Source organism: Triticum aestivum, chromosome 7A, assembly GCF_018294505.1.
Source record: "Triticum aestivum cultivar Chinese Spring chromosome 7A, IWGSC CS RefSeq v2.1, whole genome shotgun sequence".
NCBI lineage: Eukaryota > Viridiplantae > Streptophyta > Magnoliopsida > Poales > Poaceae > Triticum > Triticum aestivum.
The window spans coordinates 21,033,084-21,045,945 of record NC_057812.1 but is presented as its reverse complement, the minus strand read 5'-3'; the positions used below and the strand labels follow the sequence as shown (position 1 = coordinate 21,045,945).

The 12,862-nt window shown below is 47.4% G+C and overlaps 1 protein-coding gene across 2 annotated transcripts; it reads right to left on the bottom strand.

The window, feature by feature from the left end:
* Positions 1-6,610: 6,610 nt before the first annotated feature.
* LOC123151870 (uncharacterized) lies at positions 6,611-8,136 on the bottom strand. 2 transcript variants are annotated; one of them, XM_044571510.1, is made up of 3 exons: positions 8,055-8,136; positions 7,093-7,191; positions 6,611-6,992 (listed from the first exon to the last, which is right to left on the bottom strand). In XM_044571510.1, exons 2-3 carry the CDS (start codon positions 7,184-7,186, stop codon positions 6,853-6,855), a joined length of 234 nt encoding a protein of 77 aa, XP_044427445.1. In that variant the 5' UTR covers positions 7,187-7,191; positions 8,055-8,136; the 3' UTR covers positions 6,611-6,852. The 2 variants fall into 2 exon arrangements, with proteins under 2 accessions (XP_044427445.1, XP_044427446.1); XM_044571511.1 differs by having other exon boundaries at positions 7,093-7,188; positions 8,055-8,120.
* Between the last annotated feature and the right edge of the window lie 4,726 nt (positions 8,137-12,862).

Below are 12,862 nucleotides of genomic sequence, written 5' to 3'. Positions count from 1 at the left end.
TACTACGAAACCCAACAGTCTGCTGGCAATAGGCCGACGGTGTGGACAAGCCGCCAGGCAGGAGTTTGACCTGGTCCTCCTGCCTAGAGTTCTTTGATTCCTTCGCGTGGTTTGGTTGCCTTTGGCTATGTCAAGGTGGGTGCTGCGGCCCAGTTGGCGAGGCTTCCTCACATTATAGCGTCGGTAGAGGTCCTGGGTAGTGCCGGCGGTTGGATCGGTGCTTCAAGCCGCGGCCTTGGCGTCGTCTGAGCTGGTTTCTTAACGATGGCCGTCGGAAGCCACTGAGTCATGCCCCCGGTTCATCGGGATTGGTGTGGGACTGCAGGCGTGGGCGCCCCGACGATGGTGGCGCTGACACTGGCTCGGTGGCTGATGCCGGGCTTATCCTCCCGTAATTTGTGCACTGTGAAGCAGGCGATGGGCAATCTCTCGTGGCTTGGAAGCCGAGGCGGTGGCCCTGGAAGGTAGTCCTCTTGGTTGGCCCTCCGAAAGGCACCATGGCGGTGGTGGTGGCTATACCTCTTGGTCATGTGGGCGGCATGAGGTATAGTGATGGGTGGCTTGGGCAGGCCATTTGTCTTCCGCAGTGGCTACGCGATCCGGAGCTGGGGATCTGGACCCGCTACGCCTCTCTTGAAGAACTCATGGTGGCATGGGGGAGCTACTGAGCGAAAGCTCTGCGCCTTGTCACCAACAATGGCGACGCTCATGGGATCCGTTATCTTCTCGAAGACATCTTCGTGGTGCTCTTCTCCATGCCTGAGTTTCGGGTGCAAACCCTTGACCGTTGGACTCGACAGCGGCGACGCCTGGTGCCGTTCTCCCTCCTGAGGGTGTTGTCGTGGAGCTTAGGTGTTCTAGGGTGTTGTGTGGCAGTGTTCTCAGGTCTTCCTATGATATTTTTCAGTCACGTAGTCTCTAGCGGTCTGCGTTTCCCGTTTATACCGGAATCTGCTTTGTAAAAGGGTCACCTCATCATCTTGTATCATTCAGCCGTGTACTTTGTGTGGTTGGGGCTTTATTTATAAAGCGGGGTGAAAGCCTGTTTCAAAAAAAATATGATATGTTAAAAGGTTATACTTAGCCAGATATTTCTAATAGGAAAAATCTATTTTAGAACCTTCAAGAAACTTGGTCGTATCTGGGCGGGTGGATGCGGCGGATCCCATCTGAGGCGGCGGGGGCGGCTCCTCTCGTGCGATCCAACAGCAGCGGCTGGGACGGCGACTCCGGGCTGTGCGGCGGGGGCCGGAGCACCATCGCGGCGGCGGCGGCCCTGAATGGGTGGCAGCGGTGGCAGCGCCCCATCCGGCGGGGTGGGCTGTCCTGGTCGTGATGGTGATGGCGGTCACTGCGGATCCAATGCCCCGTTTGGATCTGTCGCGGGGAGGCCTTCCGCCGACCGGCGGCGCGTGGAGGGACCGGTGAGGAGATGCCGGATCTCTGCCGGACTACCGACGACGACATACGTCTTCGTGACGAGGTTTCGCTCGGTTCCAGCCAGCTGCGAGGTCGGGAAGACGTGGCTTCTGGTGAAAATCGCGCCTGACTGCGGTCTTGGCGGACGATGGCAGCGTCTCAGACGTCGTTCCCTTCTGGAGGCATCGTCGTTGCTGGTCACATCCACCTGATCGGGAAGTTCTAGGGGAAACCCTAGATCTGGGTCTACCGGAACGGACAATGACGATGCCTTCGGTATCGTTCTCCCTCATGGGGGCATCGTTTTGGAACAAGTGCTGGTTGGAGGGGACAAGAGGAGGAGCGGTGATTCATCTGGTCCATTGATGACGGCGGATCTCGGCGGCGTGGCGCAATGGAGACTCAGCGCCTGATGAGCGGAGATGGACTCGCGCAGGAGGGTGACGCTGCCTGGCGTCGTGGTGGTGTCGGCGGTAGATAGACCGGGCAAGGTCGATGCAGCAGTACAACTTTGAAGATGGATTGGTGGCAGGTGGCCGCGGCGGCCTCGCAGACGTCCTGGTTGAGGGGCACGCCGGACTGGTGGGTGCTCATACCCGGCAGGCGTCCTGATTGGGACCTCAAGTCTTAGATGTTAGGTTTGACTGTGAGATCTGTTTGGTATTAGGCCGAGACTTTCAGCGCCACTACATCAACTGGATAGGGATAGCGACATGTGTTGCTTAGTTGGTGGCTTTAGATTTATTGTTGTATGACTCTGTAAGGTTTTGTGTCAATATTTAATAAAATGGCCATATACATCTTCCAGATGCAGAGGCAGGGGGTCGTCCTTCTTTAAAAAAAAAACTTAGTCGTTCACATAACCCTTTGATGTTTTGTTCGCTTCCTTACCCCCTCAACTATCTCATACGCGTCAAAAAATGTCCTTGGCTGGTTTGCCCCGATTGGATGCTGACGCGGACGCGGTCAAAGACGATATATTTGACCTACGGGTGCATCCCCCTCGTTAAGTTAGGCTGCCATTTGGGTAGGACACTCTCTCCCTTACGTGTGGGGACCATGGGAAAAAGAAAAGTTAGATACTATCTTTGTTTTTATAGGTGGGGCCCTCCAGGAAAAAAACACAAAAGGAAAAAAACAAAAGAAAAATGAAACAGTGGAGCAGACGCACGCGGTGGAGCCAGTGGCCATGGCTTCTCCGAGCGACCAATACATACGGTGGAGCAGCAAGGGAACCTGCGGTCGACGCCGGCCAACTACAGGTCTCCTAGAGCTGCAGCACGAGCATGCATGCGGTGGTGCCGGCCTCCATGTACGCTGAGCATCTTCAATAGACGATATAAAATACATCATCAAATTGTGCTTCGAGTAAAATTTACATCATAAAAATATGGTTTTACATCATAAAAACCCTTCAACTTCAATAGATGATGTAAAATTTACTTCACCAAAAAAAAATTCAACTCTAACCGATGATGTAAAATTTACATCACCACGGAGACGGCCATGGTGAGGTGTGTTGGAGCGGTGTTGGCGGCGTCGGTGTCCGAGGAGGTGTCCATAGGATTTGGCAGGCGACGGGCACATGGCGGGATGGTTCCACTCGGCAGTTGGGGTTGCGCATGTTTTGCCTTAGTTTTGCTCGAGCACCCAAGTACTGCAATGGTGCACAATTTTATATCATTTTGAATAAAACAATTTGCATCTATCAGCGGTTTTGTGCGATGTAAGAATTTGTTCGAGATGCTCTAAGCTCCACCAGGCCGGCGGCATCGACAGGACCGGAGGCAGACTAGATGATGGAGGCGCCAACAATTTAGGATGCGTCGATCTGATTCTTTCGGTTGGGTGGCTCCATGGGGCTACACGAATTCATTTGACACCCTCGCAACAAAAATCATTTTCACAACTGACTGTGGACTGTATGTTTACAGGCTTCTGAAGACTTTTCAATGGACACATGACAGTGAGAATTTGGATTTTGCATTTGTAGGCTCAAGAAGGTATATAATGCATCTTTTTGGTCACTTTTATACCATATTCAGATGTGCGAATGAAGGGACACCTTAGTGGATTGCATAATATCTATTTTTTTGAACCGATGGATCGCATAATATTGGCCTATAAATGGTTCAAAGTTCATTTTTAAAAATATATCTTTGGAGCCAAAGATTTTCTATGGAAAGACGTTCAATTTTTAGTTTCTTACTGCCCGTGTGCAAACTGAGCAGAAGTACCCACATCCTAGAAATGTGGAATAATTAAAAAGTCTTAAATAAACAACAAATATTTGAGGGTCAATCAAAGCATTAACAGTTTCCCCGCAAAAAGAAAGCATTAGCAATTAACCATTTCTCAAGCTCTATTGTCTTGTACTCCCTCCTTCGGGGGTGCTAGATACATCCGTTTGAGCGTCAATTAATATGAGGCAAAGGGTGTATTACTTTTGACCCTTTCCAACATCTAACTCTATATGTCCTTCTAGTGAAGTTCTCTTTGAAATGTAGCAATTGAACTGCAACATGGATGTTTTTATAGAAAGTAGTTGAGTTTTTTTTTATTTCAGGCACACTGAAACGTGGCTTATATATATTTCCTCCGTTTCTAAATATTTGTCTTTCTAGAGATTTCAACAAGTGAATACATACGGAGCAAAATGAGTGAATCTATACTCTAAAATATATCTATATACATCTGTATGTAGTAGTCCATTTGAAATCTCTAAAAAGACAAATATTTAGGAACGGAAGGAGTACATACTAGTGTATTTTACAAGCGTGGGGTTATAAAACGGTCATTGGTATACTAAAGTGTAGGATAAAAGCATCAGTAGCTGGCCTCTCTTAAGCTCTGTTACTTTTTGTTAGTTTTTGGCAGGCAGTTTCCGACTTGTAACTCCATCCTTTGGTGAAGTTTTGCTTGAAATGAAGATAACTTATATATTAGAGGTACTGTAAATGGTGGTATCTTAGAATCGTAGAGATATTAAACGGTCTTCACTAAACTACGTATAGTGAAGAATCAAGGCATCATTTCCTTCAGCTCTATTGTATTGAGTTTGTTTTTTTGGCATTTCGGACTTAACTCTACCTTTTGAGAAAATTTCAACCTATAATGTATTTTCCGTGTAGGGTTATCATCGCACATGATGAAGGGATAGAAGTCCTGGACATGGACCTGGAAGCACTATCGCGTCAGCAATAGGGACAGCAAACCAAACGCCACCTAACTATCTGCCTGCAGTGTAATAGTACCAACTACGTACAGTTGAAATGTCAAGTCATTTTTGTTCTCCACAAATCCAAGCGCAGTACAGATAATTTATGAATTTTCTACTGAATTAATTTGATGTGAGGTCCGGAGCGGTGCTCATCTCAACCCAGCCCGATCAATTTCCTTGCGTAACAGACGTGCGATCCGATCACCATGCCCTCTCTGAACATGCCATCCCGCCATCCTATGGATCAAGGCCACACATGCAGCTACTGCCCCGCCGTAAAAGAAGCACGACTCGGCCCTACTACTTCTACGCAAAGAAAAACAAACTAACGTGACACCATGCAAGGTCCTCACACACATGCTCAGTTCTTTCTTTTTTGTCTTTTGTACAGCGTATTCTCACCTGAGAGGTACTGAACAACCCATCCACTTGTCATCCTTCCAAACCAAACATAAAACTGATTATCCCCAACCACCATTATCCTCCCAACCAAACGAATGAAATTGACTATCCTTAACCAAACGAATGAAACGCCCCCTTATTTTGCATACGGGCAGGTCATTTGTTGTGCTTTCTTGTGCATAGCGTGTCATGTATCATGACAGGTAAGGAACTTTACATGAATCAACACCTTGAAATCCCAAGTGACGTGGTGTAGTGCCAACCATGTTGGGATCTGAGATGGGGTTTTGTTAGCCGGCCGAGTGACAGGTTGTACATATTGTACGAAAACTCTGCTAAGTGCAACCACTGAGAGCCCACTTGGGTCGGCACGATGAGTAAAGCATATTCACTCTCTCTGTTTGACCGTCTATCTGGGAGTGCCTAGCTGAGCGCATTTGCATTTTTGCATTATCCAATCTGAACAGTTCCTGTCACATTTCGCTGCTTTGGAGTTGAGTATTTTCTGAAAGAGCAGCCAAGCAAAGATTTGCACGCGGAGATTTGGCTCGGCATATGACCTAGGAAAAAGCAACGGATCCAGTCAATTACATTAGCATTCCAGCATAGTTCTGATGCAGAGGCCGGGGAGCCTCCCCTTTAAAAAAAAAATTTACATTAGCATTCCGGTAGCCATAGGCCATATGTTCAGTGCTTGTATCAAGATGCGGGGATATCTTTTATTCCCCGAGAACTTGCGACGACTAAAAAAGTTTTGTGGTTCATTTGTGATTCTAATTCCTCTTTTTTCTAGCGGAAGCTTTCGTTTTCTATCACCATCCAGTCCCTGCTCTATCTTCCCCTCCATGAATGTAAGGAGCCACATCACCAAATTTGTTGACATTGACATGGAACATGGGAGTAGTCATCCAATTTCACGGTTTTTTAGTTTGTCCTTTTGCCATCATGCGTGGCCCCTTCGATGTGCCCCATCCGGAAGCAAACACATTCAGAAGTCTTATGTTCATGTTACCATCATTTTAATCTCCTCCATGCATGTACTATGCTCCTAATTTTACAGAAATCTGTTGTGTCAAAGACGCTGATGTTAACTACAATTGGCATGTAAACCATTTCAGCGGATCAAGAACATCAGGTTCATGTGAATGGCTCGTGGCCATTGTGTTGCATTGTTCAAAACGCAAATTAATTGAAGTTGATCGCACAGTTCTGTCCAAAAAGGAAAAACATCCTCTCTGCATACAAGCCCACAGGTGCAAAGGCTTGCACTAGTGTTAGGCCATAGTTTGGCTTCAGTGGGCACTGATATATCGCAAAACTCCAGCTGAGTCCAGCGTTCTCAGCAAGAGAACACAAAACGATATGCAATCTAAACAGCAGCTGATGTATTCTTGTCAATAAAAGTTTGCAATTGTGCAGTAACAGCAGCACAGGCAGGGTGCAAAGGCAGCATAAATCAAGCAAAAATAATTATGGTGCACTACCAGACAAAAACAGTAGGCTGGGTATCATCACAGCATAAACGTGCAGCATCATCAGGAAGAAACACAGCACATGAAATACAATGCAGAAACTACAATGCAGTTATTTTACTGCCTCGTGGGAAATTTCACCGAGGAACATAGTTCATCGAAAGGCGAGTGAGCGAGCGGTAAAGCCCCCCAAAGTTGCTCACGGAAACTGAAATTCGAGAAAAAAATAGTATACCCTGACTTTAAAGTCCCTTTTATTAGGAACTTCAAAACCCTAGAAAAGAAACTTTGGCTGCATGGTGGAAGCAAAACGCTGGTCGAGCTTGCGCCGCAGCGCATTCAGGGGTCCTTGACGATGAAGTTCTGGCGGCTGATGGGGTTCATGACGACCGGCGGCCCGGCGACACGGGGCCAGGCCTGGAACTTGGCGTCCGTGGCCTGAAACCACTCCTTGTCTGTCGCCGTCTTGCACACAGTGCCTGGATCCGAATGGAACAAGCAGCGTCAGATGCATATTCTTCCAAGAGGTTAGGGGCGCAGGCATCCTACAGGCATGTTATGTAACAGCATGGTACTCACCTCCAAAGATCTTCTTGTCGGAAACGATGGCGTCGCAGACATATGCAATGCCAAGGGATCCAACCAGCGAACCGATAATGTACTTGCCCGACATTGCTGCTGCACAATGATGAAACATGATGCAGATCGTCAAATGTAATGGACAGGTATACAGAACTACTCACATGTATCAAAATTCAAATGCATGGCATGACAGAAAGCGAGCAGCCCCACTAACACAGTCGGCTGATTTCTCGATCCACATAGGCGGCTGTTTTCTTAATTCGCATGGCATAGTCATGAACGAACGCAATCCGCCATGTGACAATGGAAGATGGCGCGTCATGGAAGGGAAAGGGGCGTGCATATGGGGTGCATTGTGTGCAAGGGTACACATGAACCACCAAGAGATGATTTATGCGCCCTTTTGACCATGCTAATCACAACTAGTACCGTATCAATGATCAGGTTGAAGGGGAACTCAAAAGGTATGCATGCACATGTGCAGAGATCAAGATGAGACATTTTTATATGAAAAGCCACCACAGATCCACCGGGTAAAAATGACGACCCACCCATCCATCCCGTCGGCAACGAACCGAAGGATACGAATCATGGTAACAAATCACTACGTATCCACCGACCATCCTGAGACCGCGGCCTTGATTTCCCAAAATCAAATCCTCCCCGACGAGACAAACGACGACGATCATCGAGGAGCCAAACCCGGCGCCACCAATCACGGACCGTGGAGAGCGCGGTTGGATCCGATCGACGCGCGCGGAAGCGCCCTTCACGGCGCATGCTACGGATCCCGCGGTATCCTCGGCAATCCCCGTACCCTAGATTAACCGTGGGAAATAAAAACGGCGGCAAACCTCGCTCGAACGCGCGCGCGCACACTTACGCGGTCGGCGGCGGAGACCCAGGTTCGCACGTACAGAAATGGGGAAGATGGGGAGAGGGGTCGGTGGTGAGATTACCTCGCGATCGATCGGTGTTCGCCCGCCGCCGCCGCCGGGGAGAGGGAGGAGACGCACGCGTTTGTGGGGGAGGGAGAGAGAGAGAGGGAGCGAAGGCGAGCGAGAGAGTGGGCGGAGAAATCATAAAGGCTCCGCGACCCCTTGACCGCTTCTCCTCTGGGCCGCGTTTACTCCACGGGCCGGGTCGGGCCTCATTTCGCGTTGCTGACCAACTGACCCAACTCTCTCTCTCTCTCTGTACATTTAATGTAACGATTCTCTTGTATAAAAAAAACTAATGTAATGATTCTCTAGCGTGCATAAACGAAGGAGGAACACATGCGAGAGGTGGGGGGACCTCGGATCTTCAAGACTTCTATGTTCTATACATCGTCTAGTCATCATCACAGTTTTGTGAGATTATATTCCTCTCGTTCTTTTGGCGGTGCCATGAAGTTAGAGAGTTCTCTGTCCTCATAGATCCGGTTATTAAGATCTGATGAGTTTATATTGTTGTGTCAAGCCTTTTTTGCTGGTCTGATTATTTGTGGAGGTGAAATCAATTTTCATCGACACCATGGTAATAATAGTTTTGTGAGAATAAATTCATCTCATTCTTTTGGCGGTGCCTTGAAGTCAGAGAGTTTTCTGACCTCGCAGATCCAGTTATTCAGATCCAATGAGTTTATATTGTTGTGTCAAGCCTTTTTTTACTGGTCTGATTATTTGTGGAGGTGAGATCAATTTTCATCGACACCATGGTGAAGATATAGTGATTTGACAACCTGCACTTCTAGGGGGTCATACCCGACCCAAATACATTCATCGATCAAGGCTTCCTATCTCTTTGGATGGGCAAGGTGCTTTCAAAAACCATTATTGGTACTTTCTCCTTCCATCTGTATAGGGCCTAATGCGTTTTTTAAGACATCCTTTGACTATTGACAAGATTAATAATACATGACATGCATAATGTGAAAATTATATCATTGAAAACTCCTTTCACATACGAATTTGACAATGTGCTTTGTGTAATTTGCATGTCATATATTATTGCCCTAACATTTGGTCAAAGTTAGCCTCGAAAAACGTATTAGGCCCTATATAGATGGAAGGGGGGAGTAATGTTTGTGCAGGTGAAAGAATGACAATATCGTTGCTCTATTTCAATTGCAACCTCTTTACCGAAGTCTTTGGAGTATTTCTTCAAGTAGAGATTGCTACAACGAAAAAGATGTTTACAAGAGATTTCATTGTAATTCTTAGTCATAGGAGTTAACTTGTATTTTCTTGGATTTTAGGTACAATCAGTGTATCTATAATTGTTATGATCAATAAAGTTGTAGGTGTTTCTAGAAAAAGGAGACTGCACGGGCTTCGCCGGCATACTCCTCCGGCAGCAGTGAGATGAGGGGGAGCGGGAGAGGAAGGTGGCGACGGATCCAGCAGGTTTCCACGATAGCACCGAGGAAGGGCGAACTCGGCGGTGGCAGGGTGACTTTTCTTGCAAAAATGCTAGACTCACGGGTTTTTACAGGAGCATTATGGAGGATATGGGCCAATTTTCCCAAATGGACAACCACAAACTACCAGATGGATCCACCACGTAAACCCCCGTAATGACCCCGTGCGTGTACCATTACTGCTTTTCTTGCAACATCTTATTAGTGGTGCGAAACAAAAGGCAAACACGCTTGATACTCCATCCACATGGGAAACACCGGCTAACTAGTCCTGCCAACCCGGCCGCTACCTACCACGGGGCTTTGCCGAAGTAGAGGAGCTTACGCACTTTGGTCGCCGCCTCCTCGTACACGTCCGCCGGTGTGGTCGACCGCGTCAAGCAGGATACGATAGATGATTCCTTGACCGCCTTGGCCTTGCTCCTCGCAACGGAGCATGCTGCTCAACTGGAGGCCTTGCTTTTTTTTGACGAAAAACAACATTGTGCTGATTTCATTCATTTAAGATAGGATGAGACACTCCAAGAAATATAGGTCAAGATTCAGGACGGCTGACAGCCAGAAAGGGGAAGAAAAAGCTATACAAATGTACACTAGAAAAAGAAAGAAAGAAAGAAATTATCTCGCGCCTGTCCATTTTGCTCCTATGAATCCAGCGATTCTTCAAGAATTCAGCTCATTGATAATGTTCTCAGCGACCTTCAGGAAGTGGTTTGCTTTGTTGTTGAATATGCGGTTATTTCTTTCTTTCCAAACCTGTCAGGACACCGCCATTATAAGTGATGATAGGTCATTTGTTGGAAATATGCCCTAAAGGCAATAATAAAAGGATTATTATTATATTTTCTTGTTCATGATAATTGTCTTTTATTCATGCTATAATTGTGTTATCCAGAAATCATAATACATGTGCGAATACATAGACACCAACATGTCCCTAGTAAGCCTCTAGTTGACTAGCTCGTTGATCAATATATAGTCATGGTTTCCTGACTATGGACATTGTATGTCATTGATAACGAGATCACATCATTAGGAGAATGATGTGATGGACAAGACCCAATCCTAAACATAGCACAAGATCGTATAGTTCGTTTGCTAGAGTTTTTCCAATGTCAAGTATCTTTTCCTTAGACCATGAGATCGTGTAACTCCCGGATGCCGTAGGAGTGCTTTGGGTGTACCAAACGTCACAACGTAACTAGGTGACTATAAAGGTGTACTACGGGTATCTCCGAAAGTGTCTGTTGGGTTGACACGGATCAAGACTGGGATTTGTCACTCCGTATAACAGAGAGGTATCTCTGGGCCCACTCGGTAATGCATCATCATAATGAGCTCAAAGTGACCAAGTGTCTGGTCACAGGATCATGCATTACGATACGAGTAAAGTGACTTGCCGGTAACAAGATTGAACGAGGTATTGGGATACCGACGATCGAATCTCGGGCAAGTAATGTACCGATTGACAAAGGGAATTGTATACGGGGTTGCTTGAATCCTCGACATCGTGGTTCATCCGATGAGATCATCGAGGAGCATGTGGGAGCCAACATGGGTATCCAGATCCCGCTGTTGGTTATTGACCGGAGAGCCATTTCGGTCATGTCTATATGTCTCCCGAACCCGTAGGGTCTACACACTTAAGGTTCGGTGACGCTAGGGTTGTAGAGATATGAATATGCAGTAACCCGAAAGTTGTTCGGAGTCCCAGATAAGATCCCGGACGCCACGAGGAGTTCCGGAATGGTCTGGAGGTGAAGAATTATATATAGGAAGTGCAGTTTCGGCCATCGGGAGAGTTTTAGGGGTCACCGGTATTGTACCGGGACCACCGGAAGGGTCCCGGGGGTCCACCTGGTGGGGCCACCCATCCTGGAGGGCCCCATGGGCTGAAGTGGGGAGGGGAACCAGCCCATAGTGGGCTGATGCGCCCCCCTTGGCCCACCCCCTGCGCCTAGGGTTGGAAACCCTAGGGTGGGGGGGCGCCCCACTTGCCTTGAGGGCCACTACACCCTTGGCCGCCGCCCCCCCTAGGAGATCCCATCTCCTAGGGCCGGCGCCCCCCCTAGGGGAGCCTATATAAAGTGGGGGGAGGGAGGGGCAGCCGCACCCTTCAGTCTTGGCGCCTCCCTCTCCCCTGCTACACCTCTCCCTCTCGCAGTAGAACGGCGAAGCCCTGCTGCGGTGACCCCCTGCATCCACCACCACGCCGTCGTGCTGCTGGATCTTCATCAACCTCTCCTCCCCCCTTGCTGGATCAAGAAGGAGGAGACGTCACGCTGACCGTACGTGTTTTGAACACGGAGGTGCCGTCCGTTCGGCGCTAGGATCTCCGGTGATTTGGATCACGTCGAGTACGACTTCCTCATCCCCGTTCTTTGAACGCTTCCGCGCGTGATCTACAAAGGTATGTAGATGCAATCCGATCACTCGTTGCTAGATGAACTCATAGATGGATCTTGGTGAAATCATAGGAAATTTTTTGTTTTCTGCAACGTTCCCCAACAGTGGCATCATGAGCTAGGTCTATGCGTAGTTTTCTTTGCACGAGTAGAACACAATTTGTTGTGGGCGTAGATGTTGTCAACTTTCTTGCCGCTACTAGTCTTATTTTGCTTCAGCGGTATTGTGGGATGAAGAGGCCCGGACCAACCTTACACGTACGCTTACGTGAGACTGGTTCCACCGACTGACATGCACTAGTTGGATAAGGTGGCTGGCGGGTGTCTGTCTCTCCCACTTTGGTTGGAGCGGATTCGATGAAAAGGGTCCTTATGAAGGGTAAATAGAAGTTGACAAATCACGTTGTGGCTTTCATGTAGGTAAGAAAACGTTCTTGCTAGAACCCTATTGCAGCCACGTAAAACTTGCAACAACAATTAGAGGACATCTAACTTGTTTTTGCAGCAAGTGTTTTTGTGATGTGATATGGCCAAAGTTGTGATGAATGATGAATGATATATATGTGATGTATGAGATGTTCATGCTATTGTAATAGGAATCACGACTTGCATGTCGATGAGTATGACAACCGGCAGGAGCCATAGGAGTTGTCTTTATTTTTTGTATGACATGCGTGTCATTGAGAAACGCCATGTAAATTATTTTACTTTATTGCTAAACGTGTTAGCCATAGTAGTAGAAGTAATAGTTGGCGAGCAACTTCATGGAGACACGATGATGGAGATCATGATAATGGAGATCATGGTGTCATGCCGGTGACAAGATGATCATGGAGCCCCAAGATGGAGATCAAAGGAGCTATGTGATATTGGCCATATCATGTCACTATTATTATTTGATTGCATGTGATGTTTATCATGTTTTTGCATCTTGTTTACTTAGAACGACGGTAGTAAATAA

Coding starts and splice junctions, on each gene's coding strand:
- LOC123151870 (XM_044571510.1), bottom strand. CDS start 7,186: ATGTCGGGCAAGTACATTATCGGTTCGCTGGTTGGATCCCTTGGCATT. Junction 6,993..7,092: donor CGACAAGAAGATCTTTGGAG/GTGAGTACCATG, acceptor ATTCGGATCCAG/GCACTGTGTGCAAGACGGCG.